Raw genomic sequence first — 27,434 nt, forward strand, 5'->3', positions numbered from 1 at the left:
GCTGTTACCACTGGCCGTGCAATGGCAGTAACCACTGACCGTGCCAAGGCAGTAACCAGTGGCCGTGCCAAGGCGGTAACTACTGACAGTGAAATTGTAGTAACCACTGGCCGTGCCATGGCGGTAACCACTGACCGTGCCAAGGCGGTTACCACTGACCGTGTCAAGGCAGTAGCCACTTGCCGTGCCAAAGCGGTAACCACTGACCGTGCCAATGCGGTAACAACTGATTGGCCAAGACGGTAACCACTGACCGTGCCAAGGCAGTTACTACTGACAAAGCACAGACAGTAACCACTGACCGTGCCAAGGCGGTAACAACTTATTGGCCAAGACGGTAACCACTGACCGTGCCAAGGCAGTAACTACTGACAAAGCACAGGCAGTAACTACTGACCGTGACATGGCGGTAACCACTGACCGTGCCAAAACGGTAATAACTGACCATACCTAGGTGGTAACCACTGACCGTTCCAAAGCGGTAACCACTGAACGTGCCAAGGTAGTAACCGCTGACCTTGTCAAGGTGGTAATGACTGACCGTGCCAAGGCGGTAACCACTGACCGTGCCAAGTGGTAACCACTGACCGTGCCACGGTGGTAACCACTGACCATGTCAATGCGGTAACCACTGAGTGACCAAGGCGGTAGCCACTGACCGGGCCAAGGCGGTAACCACTGACCGTGCCAAGGTGGTAACCACTGACTATGTCAATGCCGTAACCACTGAGTAGCCAAAGCGGTTACTACTGACCGTGCCAAGGTGGTAACCCCTGACCGTGCCAAGGCGGTAACCACTAACCGTGCCAATGTGGTAACCACTAACCATGTCAATGCGGTAACCACGGAGTGGCCAAGGCGGTAACCACTGACCGTGCCAAGGCGGAAACCACTGACCGTGCCGAGGTGGTAACCACTGACCATGTCAATGCGATAAATACTGAGCGGCCAAGGCGGTAACCACTGACCGCGCCAAGGCGGTAGCAACTGACCGTGCCAATGTGGTAACAACTTACCGTGCCATGACGGTAACAACTGACCATGTCGAGGCGGTAACCACTGACCGTGCCAAGGCAGTAATCACTGACCGGCCAAGGCAGTAAGCACTGACCATGTCGAGGCGGTAACAACTGACCGGCAATGTTTGTAGTTTGTACATAGTAGATTCATCAAGCCAATTGCTAATTTAACCTTTTTTAGTTATTGACCCTATGTGACCTAGTTTTAAAGTCTACCAAGATAACATCAAAGAGAACATTTTGATTATTTTACACAGCGACCTAGTTTCAGGCCTCATATGGCCCAGTTTCAAACAAGTCATTCATTTCATTAATGAAAACATCCCGATGCTGTTTAATTAATAGTGGATCAGACATATTGCCTCAAGTTTTGTTGCGGTAACCACTGACCGTGCCAATGCAGTAACAACTGATTGGCCAAGACGGTAACCACTGACCTTGCCAAGGCAGTTACTACTGACAAAGCACAGACAGTAACCACTGACCGTGCCAAGGCGGTAACAACTGATTGGCCAAGACGGTAACCACTGACCGTGCCAAGGCAGTAACTACTGACAAAGCACAGGCAGTAACTACTGACCGTGACATGGCGGTAACCACTGACCGTGCCAAGGCGGTTATAACTGACCATACCAAGGTGGTAACCACTGACCGTGCCAAAGCGGTAACCACTGAACGTGCCAAGGTAGTAACCGCTGACCTTGTCAAGGTGGTAATGACTGACCGTGCCAAGGCGGTAACCACTGACCGTGCCAAGTGGTAACCACTGACCGTGCCACGGTGGTAACCACTGACCATGTCAATGCGGTAACCACTGAGTGACCAAGGCGGTAGCCACTGACCGGGCCAAGGCGGTAACCACTGACCGTGCCAAGGTGGTAACCACTGACTATGTCAATGCCGTAACCACTGAGTAGCCAAAGCGGTTACTACTGACCGTGCCAAGGTGGTAACCCCTGACCGTGCCAAGGCGGTAACCACTAACCGTGCCAATGTGGTAACCACTAACCATGTCAATGCGGTAACCACGGAGTGGCCAAGGCGGTAACCACTGACCGTGCCAAGGCGGAAACCACTGACCGTGCCGAGGTGGTAACCACTGACCATGTCAATGCGATAAATACTGAGCGGCCAAGGCGGTAACCACTGACCGCGCCAAGGCGGTAGCAACTGACCGTGCCAATGTGGTAACAACTTACCGTGCCATGGCGGTAACAACTGACCATGTCGAGGCGGTAACCACTGACCGTGCCAAGGCAGTAATCACTGACCGGCCAAGGCAGTAAGCACTGACCATGTCGAGGCGGTAACAACTGACCGGCAATGTTTGTAGTTTGTACATAGTAGATTCATCAAGCCAATTGCTAATTTAACCTTTTTTAGTTATTGACCCTATGTGACCTAGTTTTAAAGTCTACCAAGATAACATCAAAGAGAACATTTTGATTATTTTACACAGCGACCTAGTTTCAGGACTCATATGGCCCAGTTTCAAACAAGTCATTCATTTCATTAATGAAAACATCCCGATGCTGTTTAATTAATAGTGGATCAGACATATTGCCTCAAGTTTTGTTGTAAAATTGACCTTGTAACCTAGCTTTTGACCTTATGTGATCCACTTTTAAAATCAGAAACGAGTTACATTCTGTCCAAATTTGAACATAATCTCACAAATCATTGTCATGATATGTGTCCAGAATTAAAAACAAATAAAAAACATTTGACATAGTGACCAATTTTTTTTATTACATGTGACGAATATTAGCCTCACATGCATATAGAGAACACGTTTGAAATTTATACCCTAGTAAGATGTATACATGTCTACACGGTTATAATGATCTCTCTATATATAATAACAAATGTTACAATGTAGCAACGCATATATACAGAAATGGAAACAAAACGCACACACTTCTGCCACACCATATAAATAAAGGAGACATGCACAAGTACAGAATATAGGAAGTTCTTTCGATATAATGATTATAGTGTCCTTCTTAATTCTTAATTCATAATAATAATTCAATATATGTTAATATTCGAACATTAAATCCACTAAATGCTATAGTTTCTCCAGAGCATGATACAATTGTGCTAATACAATATAATTGTGTTATAAATTTTAAAGATACACTAATTCACCAACAACCCTTTGAAACAGTTCTCTAGAACACAGAATAAACACACCAGTCTTACGTCCTTACCACGTCAGAATTTTCAGGTTTTCCCTCCTTAGGCTTAACTCTATCACAGTAAACCAGTTTCTCGCGATTGGCTTAAGAGTACAAGTCTAAATTATCCATAATTCGAACAACATGTTACACTTAACACTTTCGAGTATTAAGAGAATTATATTGTCGTACATAACACTCTTAAGAGTCTGAAATTCCCAATAAGAAAATCGAACAATGTGCGTGTTTACCATTATAGCCGTACACTATCTGGTCATTGACGTGTGTTTTCTGTGTTTATTATTGTAACAGAACACAATCTTCCCATTGACATGTGTTTTCTGTGTTTACTATTGTAACAGAACATAATTTTCCTATTGACATGTGTTTTCTGTGTTTACTTTTGTAACAGAACATAATCTTCCCTTTGACGTGTGTTTTCTGTGTTTACTACTGTAACAGAACATAACCTTCCAATTGACGTGTTTTTTTCTGTGTTTACTTTTGTAACAGAACAGTATATACCCCTTGACGTGGTCTTTCTGTGTTTATAGTATCTTCCCATTGACATTGGGTTTCTGTGTTAACAGTATCTTCCCATTGGCATGGGGTTTCTGTGTTAACAGTATATGACTATTGACATGGGGTTTCTGTGTCTACAGTATCTTCCCATTGGCATGGGGTTTCTGTGTTTACAGTATCTAGCCATTGGCATGGGTTTTCTGTGTTTACAGTATCTTCCCATTGGTATGGGGTTTCTGTGTTTACAGCATCTTCCCATTGGCATGGGTTTTCTGTGTTTACAGTATCTAGCCATTGGCATGGGTTTTCTGTGTTTACAGTATCTTTCCATTGGCATGGGTTTTCTGTGTTTACAGTATCTAGCCATTGGCATGGGTTTCTGTGTTTACAGTATCTAGCCATTGGCATGGGTTTTCTGTGTTTACAGTATCTTTCCATTGACATGGGGTTTCTGTGTCTACAGTATCTAGCCATTGGCATGGGTTTCTGTGTTTACAGTATCTAGCCATTGGCATGGGCTTTCTGTGTTTACAGTATCTTTCCATTGGCATGGGGTTTCTGTGTCTACAGTATCTTCCCATTGGCATGAGTTTTCTGTGTTTACAGTATCTAGCCATTGGCATGGGCTTTCTGTGTTTACAGTATCTAGCCATTGGCATGGGCTTTCTGAGTTTACAGTATCTAGCCATTGGCATTGGCTTTCTGCGTTTACAGTATATGCCAATTGGCATGGGCTTTCTGTGTTTACAGTAACTTCCCATTGGCATGGGCTTTCTGTGTTTACAGTTTCTTCCCATTGACATGGGCTCTCTGTGTTTACAGTATCTTCCCATTGACATGGGCATTCTATGTTTACAGTATCTTCCTATTGACATGGGCTTTCTGTTTTTACAGTATCTTCCGATTGACATGGGCTCTCTGTGTTTACAGTATATGCCCACTGACATGGGCTTTCTGTGTTTACAGTATCTAGCCATTGGCATGGGCTTGCTGTGTTTACAGTATATGCCCATTGGCATGGGCTTTCTGTGTTCACAGTATATGCCCATTGACATGGGCTTTCTGCGTTTACAGTATATGCCCATTGACATTGGCTTTCTGCGTTTACAGTATCTTCCCATTGGCATGGGCTATCTGCGATTTGCAGTATCTAGCCATTGGCATGGGCTTTTTGTGTTTACAGTATCTTCCCATTGGTATGGGCTTTCTGTGTTTACAGTATCTAGCCATTGGCATGGGCTTTCTGTGTTTACAGTATCTAGCCATTGGAATGGGCTTTCTGTGTTTACAGTATCTAGCCATTGGCATGGGCTTTCTGTGTTTACAGTATCTTGCCATTGACATGGGCTTTCTGTGTTTACAGTATCTTGCCATTGGCATGGGCTTTCTGTGTTTACAGTATCTAGCCATTGGCATGGGCTTTCTGTGTTTATAGTATCTTCCCATTGGCATGGGCTTTCTGTGTTTACAGTATCTTCCCATTGGCATGGGCTTTCTGTGTTTACAGTATCTTCCCATTGGCATGGGCTTTCTGTGTTTACAGTATCTTCCCATTGGCATGGGATTTCTGTGTTTACAGTATCTTTCCATTGGCATGGGATTTCTGTGTTTACAGTATCTTCCCATTTGCATGGGTTTTCCGTGTTTACAGTATCTTCCCATTGGCATGGGCTTTCTGTGTTTACAGTATCTAGCCATTGGCATTGGGCTTTCTGTGTTAACAGAACATACCCATTGACATGGGTGTTCTATACCCATTGACATGGGCTTTCTGTGTTTAAAGTATATGGCCATTGACATGGGCTTTCTGTGTTTACAGTATCTTCCCATTGGCATGGGTTTTCTGTGTTTACAGTATATGCCCATTGACATGGGCTTTCTGTGTTTACAGTTTTTTCTCATTGACATGGGCGTTCTGTGTTTACAGTACATACCAATTGACATGGGCTTTCTGTGTTAACAGTATAGCCAATTGACATGGGTTTTCTGTGTTTACAGTGTCTTCCCATTGACATGGGCTTTCTGTGTTTACAGTATCTTCCCATTGGCATGGGCTTTCTGTGTTTACAGTGTCTTCCCATTGACATGGGCTTTCTGTGTTTACAGTGTCTTCCCATTGACATGGGCTTTCTGTGTTTACAGTCATTGACATGAGTTTTCTGTGTTTACAGTATTTTCTGATTGACATGGGCTTTCTGTGTTTACAGTATCTAGCTATTGGCATGGGCTTTCTGTGTTTACAGTATCTAGCTATTAGCATGGGCTTTCTGAGTTTACAGTATCTAGCCATTGGCATTGGCTTTTTGTGTTTACAGTATATTTCCATTGGCATGGGCTTTCTGTGTTTACAGTAACTTCCAATTGGCATGGGCTTTCTGTGTTTACAGTTTCTTCCCATTGACATGGGCTTTCTGTGTTTACAGTATCTTCCCATTGACATGGGCTTTCTATGTTTACAGTATCTTCCCATTGACATGGGCTTTCTGTTTTTACAGTATCTTCCGATTGGCATGGGCTCTCTGTGTTTACAGTATATGCCCATTGAGATGGGCTTTCTGTGTTTACAGTATCTTCCCATTGACATGGGCTTTCTGCGTTTACAGTATATGCCCATTGACATGGGCTTTCTGCGTTTACAGTATCTTCCCATTGGCATGGGCTTTCTGCGATTTGCAGTATCTAGCCATTGGCATGGGCTTTTTGTGTTAACAGTATCTTCCCATTGGCATGGGCTTTCTGTGTTTACAGAATCTAGCCATTGACATGGGCTTTCTGTGTTTACAGTATCTAGCCATTGGCATGGGCTTTCTGTGTTTACAGTATATGCCCATTGGCATGGGCTTTCTGTGTTTACAGTATATGCCCATTGACATGGGCTTTCTGCGTTTACAGTATATGCCCATTGACATGGGCTTTCTGCGTTTACAGTATCTTCCCATTGGCATGGGCTTTCTGCGATTTGCAGTATCTAGCCATTGGCATGGGCTTTTTGTGTTTACAGTATCTTCCCATTGGCATGGGCTTTCTGTGTTAACAGTATCTAGCCATTGGCTTGGGCTTTCTGTGTTGACAGTATCTTCCCATTAGCATGGGCTTTCTGTGTTTTCAGTGTCTAGCCATTGTCATGTTTAGTACAAAAATAATTTGGCTTAAGTGAGGTGCGAACCAAAGGCCGGTACAGTCGAGAAAACCCCGCATCTGAACCACTAGATCTTGAGAACTTTTTTAATTATGTGTCGATATCATGACATATATATCACACATTGATAACATCACGGGATATCATTTATCAACCAATCACCCAACGTCAAAGTACTTTTGAAAATTGTGGTTTTCAAAAACGATGTTCGAGCAAATATCAACATTTGTTGAAGGGTTCCAGCTTTTAGTATCTTATTATTAACACTGCTAATGATTTGTCACACATTATCTCGCCATACACCAAAAAGTGCATTTTACAAAACATTAGCGAGTACTTATCTGCAATTTTTCACTGAACAAAATTGATACTTTTTCATTCGAATATACCTTGCATCAGACTTATTTTGGGAACAGGAGCTTAATTTTCATTATGTGAAATTGCATTTGAAAATGTTCAATATTTCTCTAGTTGTGTGTCCAGTCCAATCCGACAACAGCTTAGGTATTGTTTGCAAAGCGTTTTGCTTCGTCCATTTATCTCCCTTAGTATGATATAGTGAGTCAGTGATCCGGCTCGGGACTACGTTGGTATTACCCATACATTTCTTTTTAAAAAAGTAACATGTGGATTTATCACGTATCATACTAGACTCTATCATAGTAAAATTCTCACTTTATTTTTAATTCTTTCTGTTTAATCCTAAGTGACACTAGGGCTTTAAGACACGAACATAACACCGTAGCAAAGTGTATTATATTGCAAAAATCAATATTCAAATAGCAAGACGCTTTATATGTAGAGTATAGATAAATGAACCTTATATCAATAACAGAACATCGGCTCAAATCATGTAACTCATGAATGGGCGAAACAAAAAGAAACATGACATTAAGGACATTTCATCAGTGCAGTAACTAGCCCATCAGCTCAAAACAACAATCAAGAACCAAACATAAAGCACACATATTTTGTATAGTCCTTATTCCAAAAAGACTGCAGCCACACAAAGAAAAAATATGAATACAAATACAGGCACTATTGTAAATTCAAAAATATCATTTGCTTCGTAAAGCACACAATACTTATATCTACTTACCAGTGATATAGTCCAACATGCATGGTATACAAGGAATGCCATCCCAGAACTATCAAACAAGATTCACACTGAGTTGGCAAAATCGTTTGCCGAACTAGCATGATACGGCATAACACACTCTTGAAATACTAATGTATTAGGAAAATAAGAATTTAACAAAAAAACACCGTGACATCACCACCATAAACAGAGCAATGGAGAGTCACCCTGAACCCATAGCCTGTGTCAACAACATAGACACATTTTTCCGATATAGTGTTCATAACGTGTATGTAAAGGTTCATTTTGGCGATCTACAGAAAATGGAGCCAGCACAGCGAGGCCGAGAAAGAGCACGCTCTATGTAAACGAATGTTGAAATAACCATCACATCTGCAACGCGTTCAGTAAAGATGTTTGCGGCGAACGTTTGCTGTTTAGTTTCCCGCTTAACGTGTATGCCAGGGGGGGGGGGGGGGTGCACGTATTCCGAATCTGCAAGGGTTTAAGTGAGGTTTTGGAGTTTGATATGCAAGATGGCGGCGAAACCATGACAAAATAGGATTTTTGGAACCTGTTTTCGCCTGGTAAGTAGTATAAAGTATATATTTCCAAAATATCATTACGCGCATTCGGCTCTACAATTACCATGCCTCACTCGGCTATTTATTTCATGCTTCTAGGTTACTGAATAAAAAAGTTATCGAAGGAAAACCTTCGGCCAGCCTGTTGTTTACAAATGTGGGAAGCGAGAATTTGATACTTTTTAGGACGTTTAAGCTCCAAAAACACATATTTTTGCAATGGTTTCTGCTTTTATCGGTGCTTTACACCGAGCACGTAAAAGAACCAAAGGGTCTCTTCGAAAAAGAGCTAGGGTATCGCACCCGGACTTCTTTGTATCCCACCACTGTCTCCTCCGCGTGCTGTCCCTTCAGCAAAAACAAAGGACCCCGTTGGAAATAAGTGCTTGCACTTTCACGGGTTATACTTGACCGCAAGGTCTAAAGAAATACATACATACATACATACATACAAACATACGCACGCACGCACGCACGCACGCACGCACACACACACACACACACATACAAGCTAGCAAATTGAAAAATATTGCTAAAACTGTTGCCTGCAGCATCTTATATAAATACATTGAGTGTATCTTGGCATATCGTTGGCCTTATGAATAGATCGACGTAACTCCATTGTTAACAGTAAACTGAATTTTCATTTGATTTCTGGTTCTTCTCATGTAACCATTAGGAAATAGCAAATATAAAAATAACCATCCACTGTAATGGTAAGATTACTTATCATGTGAGAAAAAGAAAATTAGACAGTGGAGGAAGTGGAGATACAGTAAATAGGGTAAATCCTCGTTTGTCATTGGCTCAAACATATATGCGAACACCAAATAGAGATATCTTAGTCATCTCTTTAAATATAACTGACCGGAAAACCGCATGTTCACTGAAAATCATACCTTACATGCATTGTGTTTACCGTGTGAATTTCCAGACTGAAGTTGATGGAGTGAATTACCTGGACGCTGTTGTCATGTATTGTCTTACTAACCAAATGACTTTATTTACACGAAAGAGTTCATCATCATGTGTAATTAAGGACCATGGAAACTACAGATTCAAGTCCGGTAGCCAATTATTTAAAGAACACTTTGTTTAAATGTACAATGCTTTCAGCTAAGTTTCAGGTAAATAATAACGCCGATTGGAGTCAAGACCAATAACAAAAGTTTTCACGACGACGACATTTCGACGCTAAAAATGATACAAAGATATTTGTTGTTGTTGTTGTTGCTAAAAATGATAGAAACGACGGCGTCACCAAGGTTATGATGATACTTGACATTTTGTTTTCGTCTTAAGACTAGCTTTATTTTACACGAAAAAGTAAGATTTATACTTGGTATTTATAGTATATTTGTTTCAGGTCATTTGTAGTAGTTATTTAAAAACAAAATGATAACTACCGGGACAGGCATGTACACGTCTACTTGATGCCAGCTCCACCACTTATCGGTGGTGCAAAGAAAATGAGCTGTCGGCACTTCAGTGGTGCAGCTATGCCTTGTGTAAGTGAATATTATTTATATTTTATTTTATGATTTTAGTAAACGAACAAATTTGAAAGTCGTAAAATGTGGTACAGTATAAAAGAATTTCTACTGCAGGTTGGCTCCGATTTCGTTTCAATATTGTGCGAACTGTGGTGCCTGAAGCTTTTCTCCCGTATCGGACTTGTGCATTGTTTTAGATCTTGCAATAATCTGCTTGCATTTCAAGTACACTTTCACACACCGTAAGAATATTCTGGCGCATGCAGATTTAACTGTTATGTATAGCACTAACGCCGGAACACAACAACACTAAGAAGCACTTTTAAAAGGGAGATGTGCACATAAATGGTGACGCTGTTGCTCTAGTGATGGCTTTGTGTATCATAAGTGTTATGCTTGTTATGCCCATCAGTTGCGGAAACAATACTCTTCGCAAATTACCTTAACCAAAGTGAAAACCATTCCGAAAACAGACGGCGTATATTTTAGCATCAAACTACCTCTTTCATAACCTGAGGCATCCAAGCAACGTCTGATGGGTCGGCATGTTTGGGACAGGGTACAACAAAATGGTAAAATTTCTTAGAATAAAAAACCTACTTTTTAGTCAATATTTCCAATATTTGAATAGGCAAAACTCAGTGCGAGAAAGTTAACTCGGGTCGAAAATTCTTTCATGACTAGAACTGAATTATCAATGGATGATTTATGAATTTGTCATGGCGTGTGGAAGATTTGCCTGAAAGACATTTCATGAAATTGTGGATATTCATCTTCTATAATGACTGAATCTGACAGAATTATAGCGTAATCTATTTTTTAAGATCCTATAAAATATGGAGCAAATAATTTAACACTCATTAAAGACGTTACGGGAACAAATTTGCAACAAATGATGGACACTTTTCCCGCCGGACTGTGTTATGATGAAAATTATGTTCCACCTTCGAGGGAAATTATGTATCGCGCAATAAACAAATATCTTGAAAAATAAAGATAATCAGCTTAAAACCAATTAAACATGTATTAACCAAATTCAACCTAAATTCCGTTCACACAAGCAATAGAAAGTTCACCTTTTCTTAGATGTGTTGACAATTTTGGCTCCGGTCAGCCTTTAACAGTGAAGTATCAGAATCTAAAATAGGTCATTAAATCTAGAATGCATGGTACAAGTTGAGATTTAGATCCGAGGTGTTCACGCAGTGCATCGACCCTATATATATATATATATATATATATATATATACTCTATAGATATGCACAATGTACCGTGACAGTACATACACTGGTGTTATAATCTATACCGGTATATATTGTACACTATATTGTTATCATTTACCTTGCATTCTAGATTTAATGACCTGTTCTAGATTTTAATAATTCACTGTTAGTTACAAAAAATACAAGATTAAGTTAGAAGTATAGCGAAAATGATCTTAAGTACTCAAAAACATTTAATGACAAGTGAATTTCTTCTTGCCTTTTGTTGACTGTTCCAAGATGTTCGCTTTAATATTGACATTTTCAAATATCGATGGTATCTCTGTTGACTTGTGTGTTCTTGTTTGTTTGTATTTGCATAAAAAAACTTGTTCTTTTAAACAACACAGTAGGCACTTGGATTGGGGCCAGTTTTACAAAAAAAACAAGACCAGAAGTTAGTAACCCGCTTAAAATCCTATAATATGACTTGACAGTAATAATAACAATCCAACAAATGTAGGTTTTATTGCATGCTTGCTAGACCAACTTGACAGCTGTCAAAGAAGTACATAATAACCCCACACGCCGACTGGACACAGGAATGGTTTACAATGTCCTTATAAACGGCCCAAACTCTGTCAAACAATGGTAGTTTGTACCAAAACTCTGTCAAACAATGGTAGATTGTACCAAAACTCTGTCAAACAATGGTAGATTGTACCAAAACTCTGTCAAACAATTGTAGATTGTACCAAAAACTCGTATTTGATCTGATTTTTGAGTGTGAAATACGTTAACCCAATTTGTTTAAATCCATTGTACATGTAATAATTTCTCTTTAGTAAACTAAATTCTGGCAAATTTCAAGTTGAAAATCGGCTATATCTCCGTCATTTTTTTATTTTTAAACAAAGTCAAATTTGACTGGAATTTTATAGTGTTGAACATGTATTCCAAAATTGTTGAAGTTGAAAAGGGGGCAGTACTCCATCAAAGATTATCGATAGATAACCAAAGTAGAACTTTAACTGTAGTTTAATCCATCAACCTTTTCGTGAGTTATTGTTTAAGCAATGTTTATTTTTTGGACATCGTATTTTTGGAAAATTTCAACTTGAAAAGGGGCCATAACTTCGTCAAGATATTATGTTTTAAATCCAAGTATGATGAAATGAAACCCTTAAATAAGATAAGCTATTAAATGTATCAGAAACGAGACTTGAATGTTAGCTATATGTATGACGTTAAATAAACATTATGTTTTGTTCTGTTTATTCGTAAACAATAAAAAATGATACGGGAATAATTTGGTTAATCTTGAGTATAATAAAGTTCTTTTTTTTATGAACATCATTCTGCAAATACATTGTATTCCCATGAAGTTGAGCAAGATATTGCATTCCAGCGAAGACGAACACCACATTGCCTACCCGTGTAGGAGAACAACACATTGCCTACCCATGTAGGAGAACAACACATTGCCTACCCATGTAACAGAACAACACATTGCCTACCCGTGTAGGTGAACAACACATTGCCTACCAATGTAGGAGAACAACACAATGCCTACCCATGTAGATGAATAACACATTGCCTACCCATGTAGGAGACCAACATATTGCCAACCCATGTAGGAGAACAACACATTGCCTACCCATGTAGGAGAACAACAAATTGCCTACCCATGAAGGAGAACAACACATTGCCTTCCCGTGTAGGAGAACAAAGCATTGCCTACCAATGTAGGAGAAAAACACATTGCCTTTCCGTGTAGGTGAACAACGCATTGCCTTCCCATGTAGATGAACAACACATTGCCTACCCATGTAGGAGAACAACACATTGCCTACCCATGTAGATAAACAACACATTGCCTACCCATGTAGATGAACAGCACATTGCCTACCCATGTAGGAGAACAACAAATTGCCTACCCATGTAGATGAACAACACATTGCCTACCCATGTAGATGAACAACACATTGCCTACCCATGTAGGAAACCAACAAATTGCCTACCCATGAAGGAGAAAAACACATTGCCTTTCCGTGTAGGTGAACAACGCATTGCTTTCCCATGTAGATGAACAACACATTGCCTACCCATGTAGATTAACAACACATTGCCTACCCGTGTAGGAGAACAACACATTGCCTACCCATGTAGGTGAACAACGCATTGCCTACCCATGTAGATGAGCAACACATTGCCTACCCACGTAGGTGAGCAACACATTGCCTACCCATGTAGATGAGCAACACATTGCCTACCCATGTAGGTGAGCAACACATTGCCTACCCATGTAGATGAACAACACATTGCCTACCCATGTAGATGAACAACACATTGCCTACCCATGTAGATGAACAACACATTGCCTACCCATGTAGGAGAACAACAAATTGCCTACCCATGTAGATGAACAACACATTGCCTACCCATGTAGATGAACAACACATTGCCTACCCATGTAGGAAACCAACAAATTGCCTACCCATGAAGGAGAAAAACACATTGCCTTTCCGTGTAGGTGAACAACGCATTGCTTTCCCATGTAGATGAACAACACATTGCCTACCCATGTAGATTAACAACACATTGCCTACCCGTGTAGGAGAACAACACATTGCCTACCCATGTAGGTGAACAACGCATTGCCTACCCATGTAGATGAGCAACACATTGCCTACCCACGTAGGTGAGCAACACATTGCCTACCCATGTAGATGAGCAACACATTGCCTACCCATGTAGGTGAGCAACACATTGCCTACCCATGTAGATGAACAACACATTGCCTACCCATGTAGATGAACAACACATTGCCTACCCATGTAGATGAGCAACACATTGCCTACCCGTGTAGGTGAACAACACATTGCCTACCCATGTAGGTGAGCAACGCATTGCCTACCCATGTAGATGAACAACACATTGCCTACCCATGTAGGTGAACAACACATTGCCTACCCATGTAGATGAACAACACATTGCTTTTCCATGTAGATGAACAACACATTGCCTACCCATGTAGATGAACAACACCTTGCCTACCCATGTAGATGAACAACACATTGCTTTTCCATGTAGATGAACAACACATTGCCTTTCCATGTAGATGAACAACACATTGCCTACCCATGCAGATGAACAACATAATTAGGTGAACAACACATTGCCTACCCATGTAGATGAACAACATATTGCCTACCCGTGTAGGTGAACAACACATTGCCTACCCATGTAGATGAACAACACATTGCCTACCCATGTAGGTGAAAAACACATTGCTTACCCATGTTGATGAACAACACATTGCCTATCCATGTAGATGAACAACACATTGCCTTTCCATGTAGATGAACAACATAATGCCTACCCATGTAAATGAACAACATATTGCCTACCCATGTAGGTGAACAACACATTGCCTTTCCATGTAGATGAACAGTACATTGCATTTCCGTGTAGATGAACAACACATTGAATACATGTGTATTCAAACAACACATTGCATATCTATATAAATGAACAGTACTCTGCGTACCAATGTAAATAAACAACATATTGCTTACCCATAAAGAAGAACAAGCAACCAACGAAGGTAAATTATTAAAAGTAATCACCCTGCATTTATTGTGGGTGATCCCACTGACAAAGCTTCTAATGTTATGGTTTTATGTCCATAGCTGTTTCTTTTGTGATTGTAAATTATGATTTATCTTTAATAAAAACTCTAAAACTATTCAAGTGGACATAACAAGTATTGTATGATTTGTAACAGCTTGTTACACTGAAATTCAGTTGTCTTATGTGGTTGTGGTTCGCCATGTCTTCGTCTGTGGCCGATATAAACCCCCTTTTTATGCATGTAAACCAACATTAATCAATAATTGTAGAAATAAAACCTACAAGCCTGATCGGATCCCGCATCAACTTCAGCACAGTGAAGATTAAAGTACAGTAAATTATATAAGCGGGTAAACTAAATTCCAAGTATTCAACGATACATATACAGCAATATCATGTTGGACCGTTTCGTTTGTCTCACCGACCGAATGTCTGTTGCACCACAAACCTCAAAACCGGTTTCACCCTGAACAGTTTGCTTGTTACTAAGTGTTATGCTTTTTTATTTGATAAAGTTGTCTAGGAGGTTTAAGATGTCAAGGCCCAAAATAAATATAGATTGATATACACAAGTTACAGTCGTAATAAGCTCCAGGGTCTGGTTCTTGCTGAATGATTTTGATGTTTAAATCAACACAACAGTTCTAACAGAGGTCTATGCAACCCAAGACAACCAACACTTAAGCCTTTAAAAGGTTGTAGCACAGCTGTTTGTGGTTACAATTGTAATGACAATATATCTAGACTTTTGCATTTATATGAACATATGTACACTATTGATACGCGCAGGACATTTTTATAAATATAAAAGCCACATTTTTTGAATTCTGAAACTTGGTTGTCAACAGCAAGCTATTTTGCGTAAAATTTGTGTCATATGTGGTCCCACTGCATATGGTTCAAATGATGTTCATGCTTTTATTCTTGAAAATCGCAAATCGCTAAACCGGGCGCCGAGTGAACGTTGACGGTATTGTTGACGTGATAGCCGTTCAATAATTAGTATGTACATGTATGTTATCAAGCCGACTGTTGCTTTATAATACGGATATACGTTGTGCACCTTAACCTTTAACAAGATCTCTTACACAGAATCAAACAAAAGATGAAAATGGGTTTTCATAGTTGGAAAAAAAAAATGAATTCAATTAGACATAAGAACAAAAAATACAATCTTGGACATAATATAGCATAAAAAGCCACAAAATAGCATCTTTTTAATTAATTTGAACTAGATAGAAGAATATAAAATTGTCTTCATTATTTCTATCAACAACATTCTTGAGTGTTTTCGGTACGTACTTAGTAGACATATAAGATGGATATTCGATATACACAGATATGCATACATATAGATATACACAGCGGACGAGGTCAGAAAACGGACAAACTTTATGGAAAAGCATAGTACTCTACTTAAAGGTCCTGTTGTAACACTTCTCTATCAAACGTGCTCTTGTTACTGCCCCCTACGTTATCGTTCCCTTGTAACTGGTTTCTACCTTAACGAACCCTTCAGGTTCTCTATCTTAACGAACCCTTCAGGTTCTCTACCTTAACGAACCCTTCAGGTTCTCTACCTTAACGAACCCTTCAGGTTCTCTACCTTAACGAACCCTTCAGGTTCTCTACCTTAACGAACCCTTCAGGTTCTCTACCTTAACGCACCCTTGTATCTGTTCTCTACCATAACGCACCCTTGTATCTGTTCTCTACCTTAACGAACCCTTCAGGTTCTCTACCTTAACGCACCCTTGTATCTTTTGTCTACCTTAACGCACCCTTGTATCTGTTCTCTTCCATAACGCACCCTTGTATCTGTTCCCTACCTTAACGCACCCTTGTATCTGTCCCCTACCTTAACGCAGCCTTGTATCTGTTCTCTACCATAACGAACCCTTGTATCTGTTCTCTACCTTAATGCACCCTTGTATATATTCTCTAACTTGACGCACCCTTGTATCTGTTCTCTAACTTTACGCAACCTTGTATCTGTTCTCTACCATAACGCACCCTTGTATCTGTTCTCTACCTAAACGCACCCTTGTATATGTTCTCTACCTTAACGCAACCTTGTATCTGTTCTCTAACTTGACGCAACCTTGTATCTGTTCTCTACCTTAACGCAACCTTGTATCTCTTCTCTACTTTAACGCAACCTTGTATCTGTTCTCTACCTTAACGCACCCTTGTATCTGTTCTCTACCTTAACGCAACCTTGTATCTCTTCTCTACTTTAACGCAACCTTGTATCTGTTCTCTACCATAACGCACCCTTGTATCTGTTCTCTACCTTAACGCAACCTTGTATCTCTTCTCTACTTTTACGCAACCTTGTATCTGTTCTCTACCTTAACGCACCCTTGTATCTGTTCTCTACCTTAATGCACCCTTGTATCTGTTCTCTACCTTAATGCACCCTTGTATCTGTTCTCTACCTTAATGCACCCTTGCATCTGTTCTCTACCTTAATGCACCCTTGTATCTGTTCTCTACCTTAACGCAACCTTGTATCTGTTCTCTACCTTAACGCACCCTTGTATCTGTTCTCTACCTTAATGCACCCTTGTATCTGTTCTCTACCTTAATGCACCCTTGTATCTGTTCTCTACCTTAACGCACCCTTGTATCTGTTCTCTACCTTAACGCACCCTTGTATCTGTTCTCTACCTTAACGCACCCTTGTATCTGTTCTCTACCTTAACGCACCCTTGTATCTGTTCTCTACCTTAATGCACCCTTGTATCTGTTCTCTACCTTAACGCACCCTTGTATCTGTTCTCTACCTTAACGCAACCTTGTATCTGTTCTCTAACTTTACGCAACCTTGTATCTGTTCTCTACCATAACGCACCCCTGTATCTGTTCTCTACCTTTACGCACCCTTGTATCTGTTCTCTACCATACCGCACCATTATTACTATTCTCTACCATAACGCACCCTTGTATCTGTTCTCTACCTTGACGTACCAAAGTATCTGTTCTCTACCTTTACGCACCCTTTTATCTGTTTTCTACCATAACGCACCCTTGTATCTGTTCTCTACCTTAACGCACCCTTGTATCTGTTCTCTACCATAACGAACCCTTGTATCTGTTCTCTACCTTAACGCACCCTTGTATACCTTAACGCACCCTTGAATCTGTTCTCTACCTTAACGCACCCTTGTATCTGTTCTCTACCTTAACGCACCCTTGTATCTGTTCTCTACCTTAACGCACCCTTGTATCTGTTCTCTACCTTAATGCACCCTTGTATCTGTTCTCTACCTTAACGCACCCTTGTATCTGTTCTCTACCTTAATGCACCCTTGTATCTGTTCTCTACCTTAATGCACCCTTGTATCTGTTCTCTACCTGAACGAAACCTTGTATCTGTTCTCTAACTTTACGCAACCTTGTATCTGTTCTCTACCTTAATGCACCCTTGTATCTGTTCTCTACCTTAACGCACCCTTGTATCTGTTCTCTACCTTAATGCACCCTTGTATCTGTTCTCTACCTTAACGCACCCTTGTATCTGTTCTCTACCTTAATGCACCCTTGTATCTGTTCTCTACCTTAATGGTACCTTGTATCTGTTCTCTACCTTAACGCACCCTTGTATCTGTTCTCTACCATAACGCACCCTTGTATCTGTTCTCTACCTTAACGCAACCTTGTATCTGTTCTCTACCTTAATGCACCCTTGTATCTGTTCTCTACCTTAACGCACCCTTGTATCTGTTCTCTACCTTAACGCACCCTTGTATCTGTTCTCTACCATAACGCACCCTTGTATCTGTTCTCTACCTTAACGCACCCTTGTATCTGTTCTCTACCTTAACGCACCCTTGTATCTGTTCTCTACCTTAACGCACCCTTGTATCTGTTCTCTACCTTAACGTACCCTTGCATCTGTTCTCTACCATAACGCACCCTTGTATCTGTTCTCTAACTTGACGCAACCTTGTATCTGTTCTCTACTTTAACGCACCCTTGTATCTGTTCTCTACCATAACGCACCCTTGTATCTGTTCTCTACCATAACGCACCCTTGTATCTGTTCTCTACTTTAACGCACCCTTGTATCTGTTCTCTACCATAACGCACCCTTGTATCTGTTCTCTACCATAACGCACCCTTGTATCTGTTCTCTACCATAACGCACCCTTGTATCTGTTCTCTACCATAACGCACCCTTGTATCTGTTCTCTACCTTAACGCACCCTTGTATCTGTTCTCTACCATAACGCACCCTTGTATCTGTTCTCTACCATAACGCACCCTTGTATCTGTTCTCTACTTTAACGCACCCTTGTATCTGTTCTCTACCTTAACGCACCCTTGTATCTGTTCTCTACCATAACGCACCCTTGTATCTGTTCTCTACCATAACGCACCCTTGTATCTGTTCTCTACCTTAACGCACCCTTGTATCTGTTCTCTACCATAACGCACCCTTGTATCTGTTCTCTACCATAACGCACCCTTGTATCTGTTCTCTACTTAAACGCACCCTTGTATCTGTTCTCTACCTTAACGCACCCTTGTATCTGTTCTCTACCATAACGCACCCTTGTATCTGTTCTCTAACTTTACGCAACCTTGTATCTGTTCTCTACCATAACGCACCATTATTACTATTCTCTACCATAACGCACCCTTGTATCTGTTCTCTACCTTAACGCACCCTTGTATCTGTTCTCTACCATAACGCACCCTTGTATCTGTTCTTTACCTTAACGCACCCTTGTATCTGTTCCCTACCTTAACGCACCCTTGTATCTGTTCTCTACCATACCGCACCATTATTACTATTCTCTACCATAACGCACCCTTGTATCTGTTCTCTACCTTGACGTACCAAAGTATCTGTTCTCTACCTTTACGCACCCTTTTATCTGTTTTCTACCATAACGCACCCTTGTATCTGTTCTCTACCTTAATGCACCCTTGTATCTGTTCTCTACCATAATGCACCCTTGTATCTGTTCTCTACCATAATGCACCCTTGTATCTGTTCTCTACCATAACGCACCCTTGTATCTGTTCTCTACCATAATGCACCCTTGTATCTGTTCTCTACCTTTACGCACCCTTTTATCTGTTCTCTACCATAATGCACCCTTGTATCTGTTCTCTACCATAATGCACCCTTGTATTTGTTCTCTACCTTAATGCACCCTTGTATCTGTTCTCTACCATAACGCACCCTTGTATCTGTTCTCTACCTTAATGCACCCTTGTATCTGTTTTCTACCATAACGCACCCTTGTATCTGTTCTCTACCATAATGCACCCTTGTATCTGTGCTCTACCTTAATGCACCCTTGTATCTGTTCTCTACCTTAATGCAACCTTGTATCTGTTCTCTACCTTAACGCAACCTTGTATCTGTTCTCTACCATAACGAACCCTTGTATCTGTTCTCTACCATAACACACCCTTGTATCTGTTCGCTACCTTAACGCACCCTTGTATCTGTTCTCTACCATAACGCACCCTTATATCTGTTCTCTACCTTAACGCACCCTTGTATCTATCTTTTCTTTCAAGGAATATATTGCATTTCTGTCCTTTTATCGTGTAAATGTTAAAATAATCGTTATAGAAACAAATATGCAAATGTCTTTTATTATTTTTGAAAATGTACATTTTTGTCACTTCATATTTTACAACAAATTAACACCGATTTAAACATAATTATAAGGAATTGCAACTGTCAAAAATTATGCACACATTAAAGTAATCCTTGATTAATTCTGTAAACAAAAATAAGAAATAAGTGACCTTATAAAGTATATATTATATGAGGAAATATGAAGCGTATACAACATATTTCAAAATTAATACTGATTACTTACTTCAGCCTATTTGAAATGCAGTCCTTCACATAAGACTGAACAGCACAAGTGATCATTGCATAACTAGTTGTTCTTTATTCATGGAAACAACTGAAATTGATCCTTGTTTGTCGTTACAATACTAGCTAATTTATATTATAATGGGATAGCATTTAGTACATCCGTTAATCAATGTCATTATCTTCCAATGATGACATCACCTCCTGATCCCGCTACCTGACACTGAGCTCTATGGGTTGAGAAAACTGACTTTTAATGACTGTCATTGAGGTCGGGACACTCCGCTCCCTTGTATGCATGCATGTTTTGGCTTCATTACAACTTATTTATATTCATAAGGCCGTAGGTTTTCATATTATAATATCACGTTCATTTGTGTCAGCTGTAGATATCATATATAGAATTATAATGACAATGGAAAGCATTGTCCTATACATGATGGCTGTGTTGGTGGTCATGAGCAGAAGAAGGGATAGCTGTGTCATTGAACTCTTGGGTGTTTTATGTAATGGCTTCAGCGGAAAGCCGCCGCAAACCAATCGCGACAAATTACAATAAATGCTTTTGTGACTGGTCAATTGTATCAAACAGTTTGATATCATTTTATTGTTTAAAAATGTTATATATTCAATAAACTGAAGTTTGAAATATGTGAAATGTTGTAAGCTTGTGATGTATGTTAAGGATTGAATGTTTAGTATTGGGGTACAAGGGTGTAGGGAAACATTTGGTCAGTGCATTACAAGAGATGTCCGAACGCAAATCGTTCAATGTTTATTTTTACATTCATTATTTGCATTTTACTGAGATAATTCATCCACAATGCTGAAAATAGCGCTATACTATTAGATGTCTTCCGAAGATGTTGCGATCATTGGACGCGTTATAACACTGTCAATTAGTTTTAGTCATTGTAATACAAAATGCAATTACACGCGGGAGGTGTAATTATAAACTAGGGAGGTTTATGTGTTTTAACTGTTAATTTAGTAGGTAATTTCGATTTTAGTCGGAAAAAAGCATATACCAGCTAAAGATACTTTGTAAACACGAACTAAGAAGACCACACGAATAAAGAAGTTTAACAATAGTTTGTATCATATTAACATCTGTAAACCACCGAAGAATGACAAACACGTTTGACTCTCCAACAGTCTTTTTCACCTCCATCTTTTACATTATATATAACTCATATTAATGGTTTCTTCTGCAGTTGATAAAAACATTCTGTTGCAAATGTGTTCACTGGCTTCCGTTTTGTATCGGTCATGGATATCTAGGACCCAGGTACGTTAAAAACAATACAGTGTGGCTAAAGTTCAATTTAAATCTAATTATTTTGTATCAAATAACAACTGAAAATCTTACATTACACAAGTGCGTTTTAATTGATGAGAAAGCGCCATTTGATTACAAAATTCTCAAGCCGATGCATATCATTTATAACATTTGTCTGCGTCATGCTTACTACAATGTTACTTCTTTATTAGGTTACTAGAACATAAAGTCTTATATGTCGTTTGATAAATATGTGGTTTTTATGCAATGTCTGGATTTGTCAGATTTGGTATAACTGTTATAAAACCTGCTAATAACATAGGATAACCATCTCCCTGTCTCATCACAACGATAAACTCGTATCACAAGAATAAAGTATACTTAAGACTGAAATATTTCTCAGCCTGCAAAATACACAATTGTAATCAAAGATAACCTGAAGGCCTTTGATATCAAGTAACGTCAAGCCAGAGACATTCCTCGCAAAAATAAAAATATATATAATTAAAAAGCAGACCTGAACCGTGTTAGTATGGCTATGTAAGCAAGCTCGATGTTCGTGTGTTGTGTTTCTTGTTTCTGTGTGCCTAACAAACACAGATGCAAAACAACAACACGTTAATTCGAAAGTGTGGTAAAATAGTTGTCTGTTCATATATTTCTTCAATGAACAGATTTGTGTAACAGTGCATACAGCAATTTGGACTTTTTACATTTCACATGAGTCTTCCGTGTGGCTTAATAATACTCCTACATTTTCAGCCAATGAAATTGCAGATAGGCAATAATTAAGTATAATGTCTTATAATTAAGAATTTTAAAGGGGGCTTACACCGTATGATGGAGACGCGAAAAAAAAGAAAATTGTCGAAAACTGACTTGGAATCGATGTGTACAATGCATTGAAACTAACTAACTGAAGTACAACATAGTTTACAATTAATTTATTTTCGCAGTTTTTTCGTATTGTTCCATTAAAAAAGATTACTAGGTATGTGTAGAATTCATTCTTATGCGTGATTGTCTAGTCGATGTTATCACGTGATATTACCAAGTTAGGTCATATAGCTTAGATAATCTAACGGTTTAGGCTAAGCCTTCGTGGCACAGTGGGTACAACAGTTTTGGCGAAACCGGTTCGAACCCGATCTCCGACTCCATTTTTTTTTAGTTTTGGTATTTTTTTTTACAATTATGATATCAAAGAGTAAAATATTTTATTAAATAATTGTCTTGAGATTCGTTACGGAAAAAAACAAACTTTTTTTGGTGCCAATCTCGTGTATAGTCCACTTAACTTTCGCCGGTATTTTAGGTCCGCTTTTTGTCACACATCTGATATACACTCCATGCGTCAGATGTTGCGTTGACTATGTGTCAGCCAATGAGGATGTTTTCTAGGCAAGTTAGATGACCTGAGGTAAAGTCTACGTTCATTGCCGCTATTCTTAATCATTAAGGTTTTACCTCATTCAAACTAACAATTACATATACTCCGATATGTTCTCAGGACACGATACACGGTCCACTTTAACATATATATACTAGTTTTGCCCCAAATTTGACTTGCGCGGTCTACGTAGATTGTGTTGCACTTCGTTCCTAACTCATTTCTGAACCGTTGTTATAAAGTAAATGACATTTACGAAATATAACTACAAACGTTGGATATGTCTAGCATGTGTCTCAATTATGCCGCTAATTTACACAAGGATATAAGTCGAAGTTTAACCAAAAATCAAACTTAGCGTGAGAAAATGCTTAATATAATCAAATGCCATACTTCCATAAATGGAACTCTCGGAACGAAGAAATCAGTACGAATTGTTCAGTGATATGATAGCATTTTAACACTTACCTTTTATTCCGTGCTCTTCATTCTAGTCTATATAGCTGTTTCCATTGCATAACGTGATATGAACATAATATGTGCATGTACTGTCTGCTTTTTTCCCGTGTATAGCGGTACTCCGCATTGATGCAATATAAGTTAAAACTTGTCAGTATCTCACATTTGAACTCTTTTGAGTTTAATATTACGTTTAGAAAAAAAGTATCGAAACATCTTGTATTGTTGATGTCCTCCAATTATACGCCTCTTACACTGTAATTGCTTCACAAATGGATTACGGTCCTTCTTATGTCGTTCGTAAATAACAGATAAAACACAGAGACAGATCAATGCGTCTTTAAAGAGGCTGTCAATTTTTACAGTATTCAATTTAATAAACGTCTAACAAGACTGTCTAATCGTTACTTGTTTTAAAACCAACCACCGTGTCACACATATCATAATAAACGATGAAGATTTGTAACCATTTGTATTCTAATTTGTTGAGACAAAAATATAACATACTTTCTGTAATTCACCGTCAAAGACAAATATCAAGCAAAAATATCAGAACCGTTCTGGAAACATAAATGCAAGAACGTATGGAAAATTGACAATGGAAATCAACACTGTTTCCAAAACGTGTATGTTACACTGACCACGTAACGAATACCAGTTGTATGTTACACTGACCACGTAACAGATACCAGTTGTATGTTACACTGACCACGTAACGAATACCAGTTGTATGTTACACTGACCACGTAACGGATACCAGTTGTATGTTACACTGACCACGTAACGGATACCAGTTGTATGTTACACTGACCACGTAACGAATACCAGTTGTATGTTACACTGACCACGTAACGAATACCAGTTGTATGTTACACTGACCTCGTAACGAATACCAGTTGTATGTTACACTGACCACGTAACAGATACCAGTTGTATGTTACACTGACCACGTAACGAATACCAGTTGTATGTTACACTGACCTCGTAACGAATACCAGTTGTATGTTACACTTACCTCGTAACGAATACCAGTTGTATGTTACACTGACCACGTAACGAATACCAGTTGTATGTTACACTGACCACGTAACGAATACCAGTTGTATGTTACACTGACCTCGTAACGAATACCAGTTGTATGTTACACTGACCACGTAACGGATACCAGTTGTATGTTACACTGACCACGTAACGGATACCAGTTGTATGTTACACTGACCACGTAACAGATACCAGTTGTATGTTACACTGACCACCTTACGGATACCAGTTGTATGTTACACTGACCACGTAACGAATACCAGTTGTATGTTACACTGACCTCGTAACGAATACCAGTTGTATGTTACACTGACCTCGTAACGAATACCAGTTGTATGTTACACTGACCTCGTAACGGATACCAGTTGTATGTTACACTGACCTCGTAACGGATACCAGTTGTATGTTAATCTGACCACGTAACGGATACCAGTTGTATGTTAATCTGACCACGTAACGAATACCAGTTGTATGTTACACTGACCTCGAAGCGGATACCAGTTGTATGTTACACTGACCACGAAACCAATACCAGCTGTATGTTACACTGACCACGTAACGGATACCAGCTGTATGTTACACTGACTTCGTAACGGATACCAGCTGTATGCTACACTGACCTCGTAACGGATACCAGTTGTATGTTACACTGACCTCGTAACGGATACCAGTTGTATGTTAATCTGACCACGTAACGGATACCAGTTGTATGTTAATCTGACCACGCAACGAATACCAGTTGTATGTTACACTGACCTCGAAGCGGATACCAGTTGTATGTTACACTGACCACGAAACCAATACCAGCTGTATGTTACACTGACCACGAAACGGATACCAGCTGTATGTTACACTGACCACGTAACGGATACCAGCTGTATGTTACACTGACCACGTAACGGATACCAGCTGTATGTTACACTGACCACGTAACGGATGCAAGTATTAATTTACACTGAACACGTAACGGATACCAGTTGTATGTTACACTGGCCACGTAACGGATACCAGATGTATGTTACACTGGCCACGTAACGGATACAAGTTGTATGTTACACTGGCCACGTAACTGATACCAGTTGCATGTTACACTGGCCACGTTACGGATACCAGTTGCATGTTACACTGAACACGTTACGGATACCAGTTGCATGATACACTGAACACGTAACGGATACCAGTTGTATGTTACACTGACCACGTAACGGATACCAGTTGTATGTTACACTGACCACGTAACGGAAACCATTTGTATGTTACATTGACCACTTTACGGATACCAGTTGCATGTTACACTGACCACGTAACGGAAACCAGTTGCATGTTACACCGACCACTTTACGGATATCAGTTGAATGTTACACTGACCAAGTTACGGACATCAGGTGTATGTTACACTGAGCACGTAACGGATATGAGTTGTATGTTATACTTTGCACTTTACGGATACCAGTTGTATGTTACAACGACCAGGTTACGTATATCAGTTGGTTGTATGTTACTCTGTCCACGTTACGGATATCAGTTGTATGTTGCACTGACCACGTAACGGATACGAGATGCATGTTACACTGACCACGTAACGGATACCAGTTTTATGTTACACTGACCACGTTACGGATACCAGTTGCATGTTGCACTGACCACTTTACGGATATCAGTTGAATGTTTCACTGACCAAGTTACGGATATAAGTTGTATGATACACTGACCACGTTACGGATACCAGTTGCATGTCACACTGACCACGTAACGGATACCAGTTGTATGTTACACTGACCACCTTACGGATACCAGTTGCATGTTGCACTGACCACTTTACGGATATCAGTTGAATGTTACACTGACCAAGTTACGGATATTAGTTGTATGTTACACTGAGCACGTTACAAATACCAGTTGCATGTTACACTGACCACGTAACGGATACCAGTTGCATGTTATACTGACCACCTTACGGATACCAGTTGCGTGTTACACTGACCACTTTACGGATATCAGTTTTATGTTACACTGACCACGTTACGGATACCAGTTGCATGTTGCAGTGACCACTTTACGGATATCAGTTGAATGTTTCACTGACCAAGTTACGGATATAAGTTGTATGATACACTGAGCACGTTACGGATACCAGTTGCATGTCACACTGACCACGTAACGGATACCAGTTGCATGTTACACTGAACACTTTACGGATATCAGTTGAATGTTTCACTGACCAAGTTACGGATATTAGTTGCATGTTACACTGAGTACGTTACGGATACCAGTTGTATGTTACACTGAGTACGTTGCGGATACCAGTTGTATGTTACACCACCATGTTACGTATATCAGTTGGTTGTATGTTACTCTGACCACGTTACGGATATCAGTTGCATGTAATACTTGCCACGTAACGGATATCAGTTGTATGTTACACTGGCCACGTAACGTATACCAGTTGCATTTTACACTGGTCACGTAACGGACACCAGTTGTATGCTACACTGACCACGTAACGGATATCAATTGCATGTTACACCGACGAAATTACTGCGTCATACGTTACGTTCATCAGTTTAATGTT

General features: G+C 39.7%; 2 protein-coding genes across 8 annotated transcripts in view; both read right to left on the bottom strand.

The window, feature by feature from the left end:
* Window positions 1-27,434, bottom strand: part of LOC128214543 (uncharacterized) — a 124,200-nt gene that overhangs the window by 88,518 nt on the left and 8,248 nt on the right. For 3 of the 7 annotated variants that reach the window (XM_052921063.1, XM_052921062.1, XM_052921057.1), the window contains exon 1: window positions 20,695-20,846. The exons of 1 other annotated variant lie outside the window; for it this stretch is intronic. The gene's annotated coding sequence lies outside the window, so the exon portion shown is untranslated. Of the gene's footprint in view, window positions 1-14,793; window positions 14,900-20,694; window positions 20,847-23,233; window positions 23,333-23,830; window positions 24,052-27,434 lie in introns of those variants that run through there. 3 more of the 7 variants (XM_052921058.1, XM_052921061.1, XM_052921059.1) reach the window with 3 other exon arrangements.
* LOC128215320 (balbiani ring protein 2-like) lies at window positions 4,078-4,809 on the bottom strand. Its single transcript, XM_052922018.1, has one exon. It carries the CDS (start codon window positions 4,807-4,809, stop codon window positions 4,078-4,080), a length of 732 nt encoding a protein of 243 aa, XP_052777978.1.

This window comes from Mya arenaria, chromosome 13 (genome assembly GCF_026914265.1).
Source record: "Mya arenaria isolate MELC-2E11 chromosome 13, ASM2691426v1".
NCBI classification, from domain to species: domain Eukaryota; kingdom Metazoa; phylum Mollusca; class Bivalvia; order Myida; family Myidae; genus Mya; species Mya arenaria.

Excerpts from the sequence above, each read along its gene's own strand:
- LOC128215320 (XM_052922018.1), bottom strand. The coding sequence starts at position 4,809 with ATGTCAATGGGCATATACTGTAAACGCAGAAAGCCCATGTCAATGGGC.